Source organism: Protomyctophum parallelum (assembly GCF_964188405.1).
Source record: "Protomyctophum parallelum genome assembly, chromosome: 20".
NCBI lineage: Eukaryota > Metazoa > Chordata > Actinopteri > Myctophiformes > Myctophidae > Protomyctophum > Protomyctophum parallelum.
The window spans coordinates 29,969,183-29,985,542 of record NC_139718.1 but is presented as its reverse complement, the minus strand read 5'-3'; the positions used below and the strand labels follow the sequence as shown (position 1 = coordinate 29,985,542).

The following is a 16,360-nucleotide window of genomic DNA, read 5'->3' as shown; positions in this document are numbered from 1 at the left end:
CATATAATGTACTATCAACAACAAGACTGGCTTTCACAGTAAAACAGGACCTCATCACTATTTTCCTAGATACAGCTGTATTTTAGATACAGCTAATAGAAACAGCTCAAAAGTATCCTGGTCCACTGAAAACATAAATGCTTCCTTCCTTGACTATTTATATAGCAAGCCCAACTGTGTCCAAATCTAGGATTCCTGTGAGGCTGTGTCCAATTCATGTTTTAGGAGGTCAGTTTTGTATTGTATAGCGAGAAAGCTGATGCAACTTGGACATAGTGGCTGCGTAGCAATGCTGGTGCCAACTTGGCACCATTCCCAAGGTTTTAAAAAGCATGAGAGTGCAGGCTATGAAAATCTCTAGTTGTAGAGCAGTCAGAAATACGATCCAATGTACTCGTGTCCAGAATATCTGACCTGGGGCAATCAGAATGCTCTCATCTGTCTCGTAAAGATTTCGCTTCCATCCAAAATATAGAAAGACAAGAGCAAATTTTATATCACACACACACACACACACACGCACACACACGCACGCACGCATGCACAACCACAAATTAAAGTGCAATAGCATTGTGCTCAGTATAATTGTGAAGGAAGAGTGAAAGATAAATGTCTAATACACTCACTATTCAAACTCAATAACTTAAACCCACTCACAATGATGGGTGTTCAAGTGATCACAGAAGTGAAGCTATAATTACACTATTCATTTCCATTTTTCTTCTCAAATAAATGTAACAAATGTGGAGATAAAACACATGCACAAAGACACAAACAACTATAGACAAACCTTTGCAAATACAAAACGTATGTACACAAAAGGATAAACACCTGATATATTAAAACATAATTTCAACCTCACAAGAACTCACAATCACATCATTGTGATTATACACTACTTTGAATCAATAATATCGAGTTAAGTGGACTGGGACTCAGGCCTTGGTGGAGCAGCACCCCACCCCATCTGCATTGCAGATACCTGCTGTAGGCCTGTAACCAGAGCCTTGACAGAGAAACTGCTGGGGAAGGAAGTGACTTAGGACAGGACTAGATCCTTCCTGCTTCTTCTAACAGTCATGCTGTGGTACACAGATGTGAAAACTAATTAGTTACCATTACTGCAGATATTTTACTTGAGCAGAATTTGTGAACTGACCAGTCACTGTGTTCATTGCCATTATGCATGCAAATAAACTAAAACGGCTACATTACTAAAGCGCCGTTTCTCAGATAAACTTTCTGTATCTTTACTAGTATTATTATTTTACTTTTTATCTCTTCTTATAGGAAGTAGTTGTCAGAGACATTAGCTCTGACAACTACAATGATGCATCAAATGACTTTCTTATTTGCACAGATTCAGCATGAAAGTGACTATTTTTTGACAGGCCTTAAGAGCCATCACTGAGCTAGCACTATCTTACATGCTTAAAATATTTCAGTGCTCTCTGCTGGTACAATACAGGTCTCCACATCAACACACATTCTTTCATGCCACCAGTTTGGCAGAACAAGCATAAGGCAATATAGTACGGGTCACACGCAATTACACATTGGAGGCAGAGAATAATGATGTGGGAAGATGAAATACAGGCATCATCTTTGTGCCGCCTCATGCTGCTCCAGATGATCTAAAGCAGTGGTTCCTAAACAACATTTTTTAAAGTAAATTCCCCCCCCCCCCTACAATATGTTTATTATTTAAAAAGATTAAAAAATAAAATTAAACAAATGTCAAACATCTTTGAAAATAATTTCAGAAATAATCAAATCCATGAAAAGGGAGATTTTCCGCCGCCTGTACTATGAGCTCTTTCGCCAGGCAGAACTGCTGTGTTGGACACACACAGGCAGGCACACACCCCCCCCCCCCCCCCCCCCCCCCCCCCCCTTTCGAGACAAAGAACCAGTAACCGTGGAAGCTAACGAAACCGTGGAAGCTAACGAAACCACGGAAGTGGCGGAGCCCGTCTCTCTACTTATCAGCAATGAAAGAACAGGGAAACCACGCCCCCTAATACAAAATGAAACAAACTAAAATCTTAGATATGCCTACGTCACGTCGCTGACATCGAACACATGTAGCTACTAGCTAATATGTAATGAGTAGCCTCAAATATTTATTTTCCACCCAGAAACCTGGAAATACCGCTACAGAAAAAAATAGCTACAGAAACAGCAGAAAGCTCAGAAACCAGAAGCCTATGAGAAAGTTGTATTATATAGCATTGCTCCCTATGACGCAATTACTTTTGTTAAAATCTAAGAAAATTTGATTTTGGGTCCTGGGGAGACATACAATTGGGTCTCAAGCTAAAACGTTAGGGAACCTCTGTTCTAAAGGCAATCGTTCTTTCATATTATTCATCCGTTTAGTGTACGTCGTAAACTATAAGGGGCTTGTCTGTAATGGACCACAGGTAACACTTATATGCTCTTTCTCAGAATAACACCATCGCTCTTCCTGTCTTCACACTTTTGTTGGTAAGGTTAGACACTTCCTGAATGTGGTGAACCCCAGAAGCACTCTTCGTGACAGAGGTACATAGCCTTTATAGGTTTTCAGGTCACAATATCACATTCTGTGAAACACAATGAGAAATGTCTTGCTCTCTTTCCCTTTCAACATTGCATTATGGCCATTTAATGCAAAAATAGATGATCTACAAACAACGTCTCGCAAAGTGACAATTCTGTTCCCAGAATGGGGATGGGGGACATGGAACATGGGGATGTTCATGTGGTCAATCTCACCTGGGTTTGCCGTCTTTGGATCCAAACCATCCTCCTTTGTGATGTTTCTCCTCTGTGTGCGTTGGAGCGTGTTGGGGCTCAACCCTGGATTGGCCCGTCCCCGAAGACTCACTTTTGCCATGAGAGAACAAATTCCTCCTCTGCTTCTTACCCGGCCCAAAGGAGGAGGCTGGAGGAGGATTCGTGGCAGACTCCGTCTGCCCCAGTCTCTCTACTGAGTCCCCGAATCCAAGTTTGGGGCACCCACTTTGTTCCAGGACCGCAGCGATGGCCGCCTTTTCCTCATCGCCGGCCTTGTCGAAGGACCAGCGCCGGCCGTCTCCAGCAGGGCCCTTTGGCAGCTCCTCTTCAGCCTTCGGTGGCCCGAGGTTCTGCAGCGACATGGACATTGGCATGGACCTCTGCAGCAAGCCCAAAGAATTTCCCAGGACGGGCTTCCCTGAGCCAGGCTCTTCCGTGGACTGGGTGTGGCATCCGTTGAGGCGGGCGAAGGGCTGGGGCACGAAGAGGGTGATCTCCCCGATGGGCTCATCATCGTCGAAGTGACCTCCGTGGTGGAGGGGGGACAACTTGGGTGAAGTGTCTACCGTGTGGTCTGAGAAACGAGGGAGGGGGGCCAATATGGACGACATACAGGCAGAGACATGGAGTAAAAGGAGAGAGACATACACAGGAAGGGAGAGAGAGAGAGAGACATACACAGGAAGGGAGAGAGAGAAAGCGTGATAGATAGAAAGAGAGGGAGACAAACAGGATAATAGTAATTAGAGACTTTGGCTAATTAAATCAGGTGATAATATTTTCTATCACATACATCACATAGCTTGTATTCATTAAACCTTTATTTATCCAAGCTTGTCCCATAGAGCTCAACAGTGAGGCTCTGGAAGTAAAGATCCCTTGATATTCTGCATACTGCATAGACAGGAGGACTTTATTATTAACCATAATATCATAGTCATCCAGGGTAGACTCATGAGCTACTGTACATAGTAGTGATACAATGGTATAGTTTATGTTCCTGTTGAAGCCACGTCTGTATGAAATTAACCTAATGTTATGAAAAACATGTTAAATTCACGCTGTCATGGTACCCACAAACCTAAAGTGTAGCAGCGACGTTTTTGATTTGTATAGCTATTGATGAAAGGAGTCTTCCCATAAACAGAGATTAGGCATCTAACTCCACAATTTCATGTTATATTTGGACCAATCTGGGAACCCATCGGCAAAAAAAGGAGCACCCTCTGCTGTTTGCCTCTGGGGGCAGGCCTCAATAGAATGTGTATAACAGGATGTTGGCCCGTTTGGCCCGCCCTCAGCCCTCCACTTCCTGTGGTGCACCTGTGTTTTCATTCCCACTATCAACAATGTATACACGTTCTGAATGGCCTTGCTGACAGATTCTTATGATGAATTCCTGTTCTGTTCTTTGACTATATAGAAGTGTCTATTTGTACGCCTCTAAATGTTTTGATGAATTGAACAAGGTGGACCCTCTTGTAAACAAGTGTAATGCTTAATTGGGTCGTCCACTCACAGTTAACAGTCTTTGTATTGAGTTTGTGCTTGAAATGTACTGTAATTCTACAAACTGTTAATAAATATTTCAATCAATCAATCAATTCGGTAGCGCAGCTCAGAATCTGTTCTTGAGAGATTATATTTGGACAGACACACTAGAAAGCCGAGTGCAAGAAAAATGGTTGGTAACTAAAGTAATAACGCATTGATTCGGTCAGATCATCCTGGGCTAACAAGGGACAATTTGAAATTAAAAATTCTGCTGTACACAACTAAACCTCTTCTCTTTTGTGGTTTCGATGAACAGAAATGCGTACGTATACGACCGAATGAAGTGATCTTCATCGTGTGTGTGACTCTCACCGGGGCTGTTATCGGTCAGGTTGCTGCTGTTGCTGGGTGAATTGGAGAGGTCGGACACCACCACGCTGATGCCCGCCGTTGGGCTGAGACTGCCCCCCCTGGAGGACGACTCGCTGCTCTCGGAGCCCAGCGACGTGCTGGAGCGCGTGTCCGACGACTTCCTTAACTTCCCCCGCAGGAAGTAGCTTCTCATCTTGCTCCGCCTAGCCTCGCCCCCTTCGTCGTCCTCGTACTCTTCCTCGCCCCCGCCGTCGCTCGGCAGCCTGTCGCGCTTGCGGACCAATGTGCCGTGCCTATAGTGGTGGAAAAAGTATGCGCAACGTTTTACTTACAGTAAGGAAAAGTATCAATACTGCAATACAGAAATACTTTGTTGCAAATGGACTTGAGTAAAAGTACAAAAGTATTGGTATCAAAATGTAAAAGTCAAAAAGTACTCATTACACAGAATGTTCCATTTCAAATGTCACAAATCTTTTGAAAATAGTAGATTCGGTAGCGCAAGGTCACAATGCGTCGTGATGCGTCACGACTAGGGATGTTAATAGTACAATTTCTGCCGGGATTAATTAATAACATGCCAGAATATCGCCCCGTTCAACCCTTATTTTGAAGATCCAAAACACTGCGACAGGATGTTGTGTCAGCTTAATGGTGTGTGTTGACTCTCGACCGGATGTTATTGTCTGCCTGGAGTGAGCATGATCAGTACTGGTCAGTGCCATTACTACGACCGCCAGGCTCCAAGCAATAAGCGTTCTTTTGACCAGAAAGGCCGCCTGGGAGGGGCATTTGGAGACTAAAGCAACTGAAAGCGTGCGCGTGCACACACGTGCGTGCACAATCACAGATGGCGCAGCCCAGGGTCTAAGCTAACAGTTAGCCATCCGAAGCTAATGTGAGTAGCCTTTCCACTAGATCGAATCAAACACATTTATACAACTGAATAAACGTAGGCTACGCATTTTGGCAGCCTTGCTTCCCGACAAATAACGCAGACTACGTATTTTGGCGGGGAACTGTTAATCATTAAACGTAACAGTTAATTAATAGAAAATGCTGTGGTTCTCTCATTGGGTGGTTTCCTGTGCAGGAACGCACATGCAGTGGGCCGGTAAAAAAAAGGTCCCCCCCACCTTGGTAGCCACAAAAATGTCTCTGCTTTTGCATGTGATGTGACAGTGCACTTTTCATTGAATTTTATTCCTCATACAAAGAGGCCACTGCCTGGCCCTGTACCGCATACCCTGTAAGCCTTTTGTATTCTTTCTGTATATCAGCAAAGTGTAGATTATTATGTTAGACATTGAGGGAAATTAACATTCTCACATAAAAAAGGCACTTATCAATTAACCGGTAAATCGATCGATAAGGTTATCAAAACTTATCAATGAATGACTTAATCGATAATTCCCATCCATAGTCACGACGCATTGTGACTCTGAGCTTGTAGACTGGCTATTTTCAAATGGCCGAAATGCATATAGGTCTGAAGTGGTTAATGTAGTACGTTTTGTAATAATAATCTTAATCTACAAAGTAACTAAAGTTTTCAAATAATTACAGTGTAGTAAAACTACAATATTTGCCTCGAAAATGTAGTGGAGTAGAAGTAAAAGTACTGACATTTTGAAATGCTCCAGTAAAGTAAAAGCACCTCCGAATTGTACATAAGTAAATGTAATTTTTTTACGTACGCGTTCGCCAAGATGTCCGAAGCGCTGTCCTCCTCGCTGGACCTTTTCTTCCCCTTCATGCGCTCCTTCAACTTGGTGAAGGTGGAGGTGCTCTTGTCCTTCACGGCCAGGTCGTACATGCTGGCCGTCAGGTTGTTGCGGGTGAACGTGACCGTGACCTGGATGTCGCCTCGCTCCTTCTCCTTCTTCCCGGTTTTTGAGTTCAGCTTATACCACCTGGAAGAGAGACACGATGGGACAGCTTATACCACCTGGAAGAGAGACACGATGGGACAGCTTATACCACCTGGAAGAGAGACACGATGGGACAGCTTATACCACCTGGAAGAGAGACACGATGGGACAGCTTATACCACCTGGAGGAGAGACACGATGGGACAGCTTATACCACCTGGAGGAGAGACACGATGGGACAGCTTATACCACCTGGAGGAGAGACACGATGGGACAGCTTATACCACCTGGAGAAGAGACACGATGGGACAGCTTATACCACCTGGAGAAGAGACACGATGGGACAGCTTATACCACCTGGAAGAGAGACACGATGGGACAGCTTATACCACCTGGAAGAGAGACACGATGGGACAGCTTATACCACCTGGAGGAGAGACACGATGGGACAGCTTATACCACCTGGAGAAGAGACACGATGGGACAGCTTATACCACCTGGAGGAGAGACACGATGGGACAGCTTATACCACCTGGAGAAGAGACACGATGGGACAGCTTATACCACCTGGAGAAGAGACACGATGGGACAGCTTATACCACCTGGAAGAGAGACACGATGGGACAGCTTATACCACCTGGAGGAGAGATACGATGGGACACTCAACCACCGTCAGGGAATACAAGATTCTGTGAAGTGAAACTAAAAAGAAGAACGCTAATAACAGGCGTGTGAATAACGGTATCATGATTATACAAAACAGCTCACTGGGGAATAATAGGCAATGAAACACAATAGGCATACATTTTTAATCGTCAGACATGGGCAGGAAGATTAGTCATGGTAAAAGCTAATGGGGATCCTAATGAACAATAAACATGTATTATATGATTCATCAACAAATGGAACAAGAAGATGGTTGGTCTTTGGCAACTGTTCAGCCATTTAGTAGTCTGTCAATGATAGGTACTGGGTATGGCGGCTCATAACTGAAAGGCCAAGTCCTGACTTCTTGTAGGGAAACAAAGCACTGTTTCCCAAACCCTGGGTCAGGACACAACATTGCCAGAAAATGCTACATTTTTCGTGAATTAAAACCAAATCTATAGCTTGGGTGCCGGGCAGACATCAAATTTCTCTATTGGGTCTCGAGCTATAAAGTCTGGTAACCAGTGCACTAAAGGAGTCGCTTCCACCTCCTTCAACAACCATGTTCAAAGTGGTGCAGAGCACGGCTCTTATCCAACTGCTCCTATATTTCTATGGAGCTGACTATGTCATTTGACATTTTCACTAATGGCACACACGCTACGCTACACAAAAGCCAGGTATGATCTACGGAGTGCAATAAAAGCTTCAAGTTAAAAAAAAAAAAAAAAAAAAAAGCATAAAATGTGTTATGTGTACATTACGTAATGAAATTCTAATGGTGAAAGCTGTGTTGTTTGACCTTGCGAAGGAATAGCAGATTTGGGCAAACCCCGAAATAGCCGCATGTGTGTCTCAAAGAATCAATGCAGCTAGCAGTGCTGTTCAGCGCCTGAACCGGAAGTGACCTGATGAGACAGGCCAAGATAAATACAAAACGGTACGGTCATCTACGTCATTTTCGCTATGGAATACATTGCGAGTCAATCAGTGATAGATGGAACAGCTTAGAACAAACACTTAGACATGGATGGACTTGTTTACTTTACATTGGTAGCCAAGCTGTAAATGACATTTCATGTCAGTCTTGTTTTTCATACTGCTCCAAAAGATCTGTAGATGTGACGTTATCTCACATACTCTGCATACTTCTTTAGTACACATTGAAAAGAAAAATACCTTGTTGTTTATTGATTGTAGCTCTGCTTTATCATCCAAACTGGAGTTGAAACTCAGAGGTCTTGGTTTTGGGCGACTATATCTGTAATAATTTGACATTTAATTTCTTAACAGGCAGGCCCCAGATGGCAAATGGCTACATTAGGACCTCAGGGCTGCTTAATGTCCCCTACTGTACAGTATGCTTACACACAATCTGAGAACCCATCGTCAAAATAAAGGAAAAACAGCTGCCTCTTTTCCTTCGAATTCGACAGAGTACCATACAACTTGCAGATGACAATAATTTGACAAATAAGCAACAGAGTGATGAGAGGGCCTATAAGAGGTAAGTAGAAGATGTAACATAATGGTGCCATGATAACCTCTCTCTAAATGACGATAAGAAATCATTGTTGACTTGAGAATTCGTAATCAGAGAATCAGAAGGTTATCTTTTTTTTTTAAATATATATATATTTTATCCCACGATTTTGTAACCCATTTTTCACCCCTGTGTCAATCATCTAATGTGATCCTGGGCTCTACACACCCTCCATCAGCCTGGGGAGAGCAACGGACTTGAACTCATGCTTCCTTCATGCCTGAGTGTCCAAGTCCAAGATTACTGCATGTTTTTTGTGAGGGTACCTACCCTAGGGGACACGGGGAGAACATGCAAACTCCACACAGAAAGGCCCTTTCGCCAACCCCGCCTTCGGGTATGGGCACTGATGACGCGGAGGAGGAAACACGCCGCCAGCACCCACAGCGTCCCGAGCGGGAATCGAACCCAGGACCTTCAGAAGGTTATCTGTTGAAATTGTTGACAGTTTTAGATTTCTTGGTATAAACTCACACATGGTCTCTCAACACCAACTGTATCCGTAAGAAAGTGCAACAGAGACTGTACCTTCTGAATATCAACGCTCTAAGTGAACTTTAATCCTTAGAGGTTTGGGCTGCCACGCGGCCCTCACATCTAGGGCCTTGTCAAACTACCCTAATCCTTAGAGGTTTGGGCCGCCACAAGGCCCTCACATCTAGGGCCTTGTCAAAGTACCCTAATCATTAGAGGTTTGGGCTGCCACAAGGCCCTCACATCTAGGGCCTTGTCAAAGTACCCTAATCCTTAGAGGTTTGGGCCGCCACAAGGCCCTCACATCTAGGGCCTTGTCAAAGTACCCTAATCCTTAGAGGTTTGGGCTACCACAAGGCCCTCACATCTAGGGCCTTGTCAAAGTACCCTAATCATTAGAGGTTTGGGCCGCCACAAGGCCCTCACATCTAGGGCCTTGTCAAAGTACCCTAATCCTTAGAGGTTTGGGCTGCCACAAGGCCCTCACATCTAGGGCCTTGTCAAAGTACCCTAATCATTAGAGGTTTGGGCTGCCACAAGGCCCTCACATCTAGGGCCTTGTCAAAGTACCCTAATCCTTAGAGGTTTGGGCTGCCACAAGGCCCTCACATCTAGGGCCTTGTCAAAGTACCCTAATCCTTAGAGGTTTGGGCCGCCACAAGGCCCTCACATCTAGGGCCTTGTCAAAGTACCCTAATCATTAGAGGTTTGGGCTGCCACAAGGCCCTCACATCTAGGGCCTTGTCAAAGTACCCTAATCATTAGAGGTTTGGGCCGCCACAAGGCCCTCACATCTAGGGCCTTGTCAAAGTACCCTAATCATTAGAGGTTTGGGCTGCCACAAGGCCCTCACATCTAGGGCCTTGTCAAAGTACCCGTCTGTCCGTTTCCCTTTTGTGACCAAATATGGAGATCTCTGTCTGCATCGGTCTGTCTTTTCTACCCTTTTCAAATCAGTCGGTTCTGGACAACCGAATATCGAGGAAGGGCAACGCACTCCCTCGAGTCCTTGCCAAGTTTGAGGTTGGCTGGTCCCGGTATTTGTGCATGACCATGCAGTATATGGGCACAGCGGTCAAATGGCTCTGGACAACCGGATCTCCATATATGCCTATATACTGTATAGGGGCGTATCAGATATGTTTATGGTTCTGTCATTGAGAATATTCTTACAGGCTGCATCACAGGTGTGGTTTGGCAACCTGACTGCTCAGAACTCTAGAGACTGCTACAAAGGACTGTAAAGACAGCAGCGAAGGTCATTGGCACAGCACAGCCACAACTTCAGAACATTTACACCACTCTCTGCAAAGGGGAAGCCCAAAATATAATGAAGGACAGTAGCCACCCCTGTTCTGCTCCCACTCCTTCCATCAAAAATAAAATAGAAAAGAGCTGTAATCGGATCATCAAATCACGCAGCATCACATTAACAATTTCTTTCCTCAGTCAGTCTGGTTGCTGAACAGCTGTCATGCACCAAACATTGTTATTGTATAATATGCAATTTTAATGTCTGGTGTACAAGCTTAAACCGGTTTCATCTTATGTGGACCAACTGAACCGGTATACATTACCTCATCTATCTTGTATTGCATTAGTAATAAGCAAAATTACACTGATGAACAGAATAAGTTTAATCACTCAGGCGGTTTTTGAGATATGTGTGTGTGTCACATGCACACACACACACACACACACACACACACACGCAGAACTAAAACCTTAGAAGAAAACCATGACTCCAAGTGGCCAAAGTCTATATAATTTGTACACACAGCTACAAGAACCATACAAATCTCTCCAAAACCTTTCAATGAGTGAATAATTAGGAATGAATTGGGAGTGCATTGCTTTTCAGAGTGCGGATATTCAGAATTGTAAATGAAAATAAGGTCAATCTGAGCCTGTGCAAGCATTTGTGCATATAGGTTACACAATAGTCTGGCAGTGTGTGTGCGCACGACTGCACGTGTGGAACACATTAAATACTCTGCATGTGTGTGTGACTGCGTGTGCGTGTGTGCACGTGTGCACGTGTGTGTGTGTTAGACTGTCCTACTAAACGGACACCAAACAAGCTTTGGGAGTAATGCCAGCAGACATCCCAAAATACCTTTGGGAGGCGTCTATTTTTGTCATCAGATCTGGCAAGCAAGGATAATGAGGTAAAATAATACTCATATCTGATTCAACAATGTGCACACTGAATAAAACTGGCAATGAAACACTACATTTTAGCATTCATCTTGCTGTTTAACTTCTCATCACAATCTACTATTATAATATTTCCACACACACACACAGCAAATATACCAAAATACATCTCACATTAGTCTAAAAATAATCATGATTTTCTGTGAGCGACAAGTATAAATCAGGCTTTCTGTTTCTAGCCCTGCCGAAGACCAGAATCCTACGATCTCTCTTGACTTGGCCAACAAGGGATTCCCCTTCGGGTGAGTGGTAGATGTTTGGTTTCCCCATGCGGGAGACCAGGTTTCCAATAAAGTGTTTTACAATAGCAGAACTTCAGATTTCTACACCACTGAGAAGCCACAGTGTCCACACTACTCCTTTGATCTTACAATAATCATGTACCGGCAGTGTCAGTGTAGGACACAGGTTTACCATTTTAAAATAGGAGGCTATTTGGGGGTCCTTGGCAGGGAAGGGTTGGGGAACCCCCGGGTGAAAGAAACTTATGGATGGAGAGATGCAGGAGAGATTTTCTTTGCTTTCGGTTTGAGCAGGAACAAAAACTAATCTTAGAAATGGTATGGTTTGTTTGTTCATGCCAACAAGTAGAATAATGTCAAACAGTCAAGTCTCAACATGACTCATGGGGAAATCTCAGAGACGGTTATGACTGTTCAAAAGAATATGACTGAAAAGAAAGCCCCCTCGAGACACTTCACACTGCAGTGCCAGATGGAAAGAAAAATGGCTATGGATGAGAGAGAGAGAGAGAGAGAGAGAGTGAGGGCATATTGTAGCACATAATCAGATTTGAAACTGAGACATGCTACTTATAGCGCACACACACGCTCCATTTCCTGGTTTCATTACTTTGGTTCCTGTGATGGACTTTTTGTGTTACACCTCCACCGCAATTTTTCCATCCTCATATTTTATGCATAAAAATTTGACTCTGTCCAAATCAGTGTTAAATGTCTTGACAGTTCTGACTGTATCTGATATGGCCCTCCATATTCCTGACCTGCACAGCTACTGTGCCAGGCTAATGTAGTAAATCGTTATTCTTTTTTCTAAGCTAAGGATATGTGTGGGTCAGATTAATCACAGGGAACTGTATATCTGACTTAAAACCAAATCATAGTTATAAGTTCTACAATCACAGCTTCAGAACCATATAATCAAATTATTAGATAAAAGACAGTGAAGCAAGACGGTCACCTTGGCTCAGAGCATCTGCAGTTACTTTCTGTACCATTAAGACAGAGACACAGAGGGGGTAGATGAGAAAGAGTGGAGTAGCGCAAGGGAGAAGGAAACCAAACAGAGCTAAATCACAGAATGAGTGTGATCTTTATGTAATGTGCAAATTAACATAGGTATTGGATTTACCAGCAATACAAGGTTTATACGGGTAGATGCGCTTCCGCCTGCGGTTAGGTTTAGGGTTAGGGATAATGTGCCAGTCGGACCAACGCAACAATGAGTCGTCGGACTAATGACACGGCACCGGCCCACAGGGTTGAAAACTAAATATCTGGGCCTGCCGTCGGCCTGGCGGTTCAAACAATCTTGATGTAAACACACTGAATGACCCATTTTGGAACAAAGGGCTCTGGTAAAACACGTGACCTTTGGACTTGGACAGTTATTTCACACATGAGAACTACACAAAGCCTCTCCTCAGGATTGTGTCAAAACAGCTCCTCAAAATTAAACATCAACATCACTCGGAAATCATTGCTGTCGGGCAGAGACCTTGCATCTCCGCAATGTTTTTTCATGAATTAATGTCCTACTTAATCATACAAGTGTCGCAAAAAGTAGTGAAAAAGTGAAAAAAGTATAAAAGTGAAAACCTATAAGCTCACAATCCGCCACGTTGTGAGTTTGTAGATCGGCTATTTTGATTATTTTAAAGGTTTCGTATTTATTTATTTATTTTTATTTGAGGTTTTATGACCAATTACAACCAAACAACCTGAACTTGAACATTCAGTGGATTTTCTGTGGCCTGGGGTTTTCTCTGGGCTTTGGAAGCCTTTTGAGCTGCAATGAGAATAAAAAAACAATGAATACAGTGACATCTGCTGGCAAATCCCTTTTAACATTCATCTACTCAATGTAAAAATTTCAGGTTTTGTGGGTGCAATTAAGCTCAGAATTTTTATGTCACAATCCATTTAAAATGTTTTATTTAATAATAACAAAGGAATGGTCTTGGACATGCAAGGATTCCACCCGACAGTGACGAAATGCTGCTTATGGTGTCGACTCTAGTTTCACACCAATGCTCCAACAATAGTATCATTCCTTCCTCTCCTCCTAACATAGCCAGGACAACACCCTGTGGCCAGGGTGTGGTCTACATTCCAAAACCATTGTGTATGTGTGTGTGTGTGTGTGTGTGTGTGTGTGTGTGTGTGTGTGTGTGTGTGTGTGTGTGTGTGTGTGAGGGTGTGTGTGTGTGTGTGTGTGTGTGTGTGTGTGTGTGTGTGTGTGTGTGTGTGTGGGTGTGGGTGTGTGTGTGTGTGTGTGTGTGTGTCTGCACAGTAAAAACTATGAGAATGTAATTGACCACAAATAGACCTATAGATTAATTTGGTTACAAATTAACACTGAGGATTTTACTGTGTAGGACTTTTATATTCTATACTAAATGTAATCATTCACATGATGAAATTAAATTATACAACATCACTGTGGCAGTGTGGTAGCAGCATGAGTAGGGACTATAATTTAGGAGTAGGACCTCACCATTTAGCTAGTCTGTAACCACTCAGTTCTTGTTATTTTGTTGAGAAGGAATAGGAAGCAAGATCCATAATAGTACGGTCTTATGTCCCACACAACTTAAGCAATCTATCAAATATCAAACACACTTTAGGTCAAAAAGATAAGGATGCACAGGCATTCTAGAAATCAGAAGAGCCTTGTCTGTGTGAATCACAGCTCTACTGTAAGATTGTGGCTGCAATTACTACAACTACAGTGCACATGATCTGAGATTAAATTATTGTTACAGGGGGCGGGACCTGCTGTCTTCCTTCCCACTAACACTACCATTGTGTTCACTGGAGCGACTGGCCAAGCCGGAGGCACTGCTGCTGGGTGGTGGTGGCAGGGACAACAGTGTTTTTTCCTCCTACCCCGGCTTCAGTGAAATGTTTCACTGTTGCCCAAAATTAGCCAGTAGCCCAGTACACAAAAATAAAATGGTCTATATTTTACTGCACCCGATTACTTGCAAAGTTAACACTGACAGATAAGTGAAATTCTCCTGCTTTATTAAAAAGGTTGAGGTGTTGTTGAGAAGCGGAAAACATATGGGACACAGCCTCTGCTGACAAAAGGCATTTTCTAAAAAGCTATTCTCATGACGGCTACTGTCTTGCTTTTCGCAGACTATGCAGAAAATGTTATAGGTATATTTCTGTGCACCTGTGCTTATAGGTCATGTGGCACAAAAATAACTGGCACAAAATCTGAATGTAACCAAACCTACCAAGTACAAAACGGAAACAAACAGTGACCAGCCTATACAAGGAAAAACTAGAGTGTATGTCTTCTGAGCACAACAAACATGTGCAGTTTCAATTATCACCGTCCCCACCCAGCTCCCCCCCCCCCCCCCCCCCCCAAACACGGGTCATTATACTCAACAAAGCCGGATGCACCATTGCAGATTCAAAAACCCTATAGACTCCACAGTGGTGGGCAGGAACGTTACCACCACTTGAGCGCATCTCGCTTCAATTCTGACTGAGGCTTTTCTGTGTGGAGTTTGCATTTTCTCCATGATGATCACATGTAGGGCTTTATCTGTGTGCTCAGTTCTCCTCCCACACCAAAGAGACATGCATGTTAGGGACAGACAACACGTTTGTAAAAGAGCACGCACGTTCAGTCAACCTATGTAGTATAAATAAGGGTCAATAATACAGAACATGTTTGTTGTGGTGCTTCTGGCAGACTGACACCATGTCCCCTTTTGACCAATAGCCTATAACTTCCAAGATACATGTGTGCAGTTAATCAGTTCTTCTAACTGAGCCATGGGCCCATGTGTTGTTTTATGTTAAATGTTTTATGTGAGGTAAGATGTTTTGCCATTCCACACCCCCTTTGGGCAATCTGCATGAAAAGTTGATTAGTTTTTCCTTGGGCCAAATGGACACTAAGACAGGGGGCAAAAACATTACCTCACTACTGGCAAAGGTAATGAAAAAAGAAAAGAACAAGCTTGAGAATGCTTTTGAAAAATTACATCTTAGGAACAAGATGATTTTTTAAGAGAGAAGCCTTTGGAACAGATAAGCAGAGTCACAGTCTACACTACACAGACATCTATTTTGTAAACAATCCCATTCCAGAGCCTCGTCTGCACACAACCGCATATCTGCTTCCCCATCTCCCAAAAACAGGAAATCACAACAATCCACTCCGCCCCATCCCAGCACGATACCATCTGCATCATCCACCGTCTCTCTGATCCTCTTAGGAATGCAGGGAAGGGCAAAAAATATACAAGATCAATTCAAGGGACTGCTGCTGGTGCTTTATTTTAGGTTAACACTTTCAACTCAAGTGTAGTACTGTAGTAGTACATCTACTGAGGAAGCAACTGGGTCCCCAGAAACACCCCTCAAGGCAGGGCAAGGCTAGATGGTACAGTAGGTTATGAGCCTACTTTATCCATATTCAGGTGTTCCTCCAGTGTTCTCTGAAGTGCTCTAGGGTGGGAAATTGCAGCCACTGCCAGGCAGACAAGACACTGTGTTTCTGGAGCATTATTGGTTTCTGGGGGACTAGGTTTCATTTTGACTTGGGTTAGAAGTTAACTTATTTTTGTAATTTAAACCCTGTACTGTATTAGTGAGAATTTCATGTTTCTTGGGATCTCACTCACTCTGAGATAGACATTCAACTAAAGGTGAATGGAGACCATCAGGGTGGGGTGGGGTTGACATCGCAGCAAAGTCCC

At 43.5% G+C, this 16,360-nt stretch overlaps 1 protein-coding gene across 4 annotated transcripts in view; it reads right to left on the bottom strand.

Moving 5' to 3' along the window:
• Positions 1-16,360, bottom strand: part of rab11fip5a (RAB11 family interacting protein 5a (class I)) — a 67,898-nt gene that overhangs the window by 11,278 nt on the left and 40,260 nt on the right. For all 4 annotated transcript variants that reach the window (XM_083792149.1, XM_083792147.1, XM_083792150.1 and 1 more), the window contains exons 2-4: positions 6,342-6,557; positions 4,645-4,937; positions 2,758-3,352 (exon numbers count right to left, since the gene is read on the bottom strand). In XM_083792149.1, coding sequence (XP_083648275.1) covers positions 2,758-3,352; positions 4,645-4,937; positions 6,342-6,460 — 1,007 coding nt within the window. In that variant the 5' untranslated portion in view covers positions 6,461-6,557. The remainder of the gene's footprint in view (positions 1-2,757; positions 3,353-4,644; positions 4,938-6,341; positions 6,558-16,360) is intronic.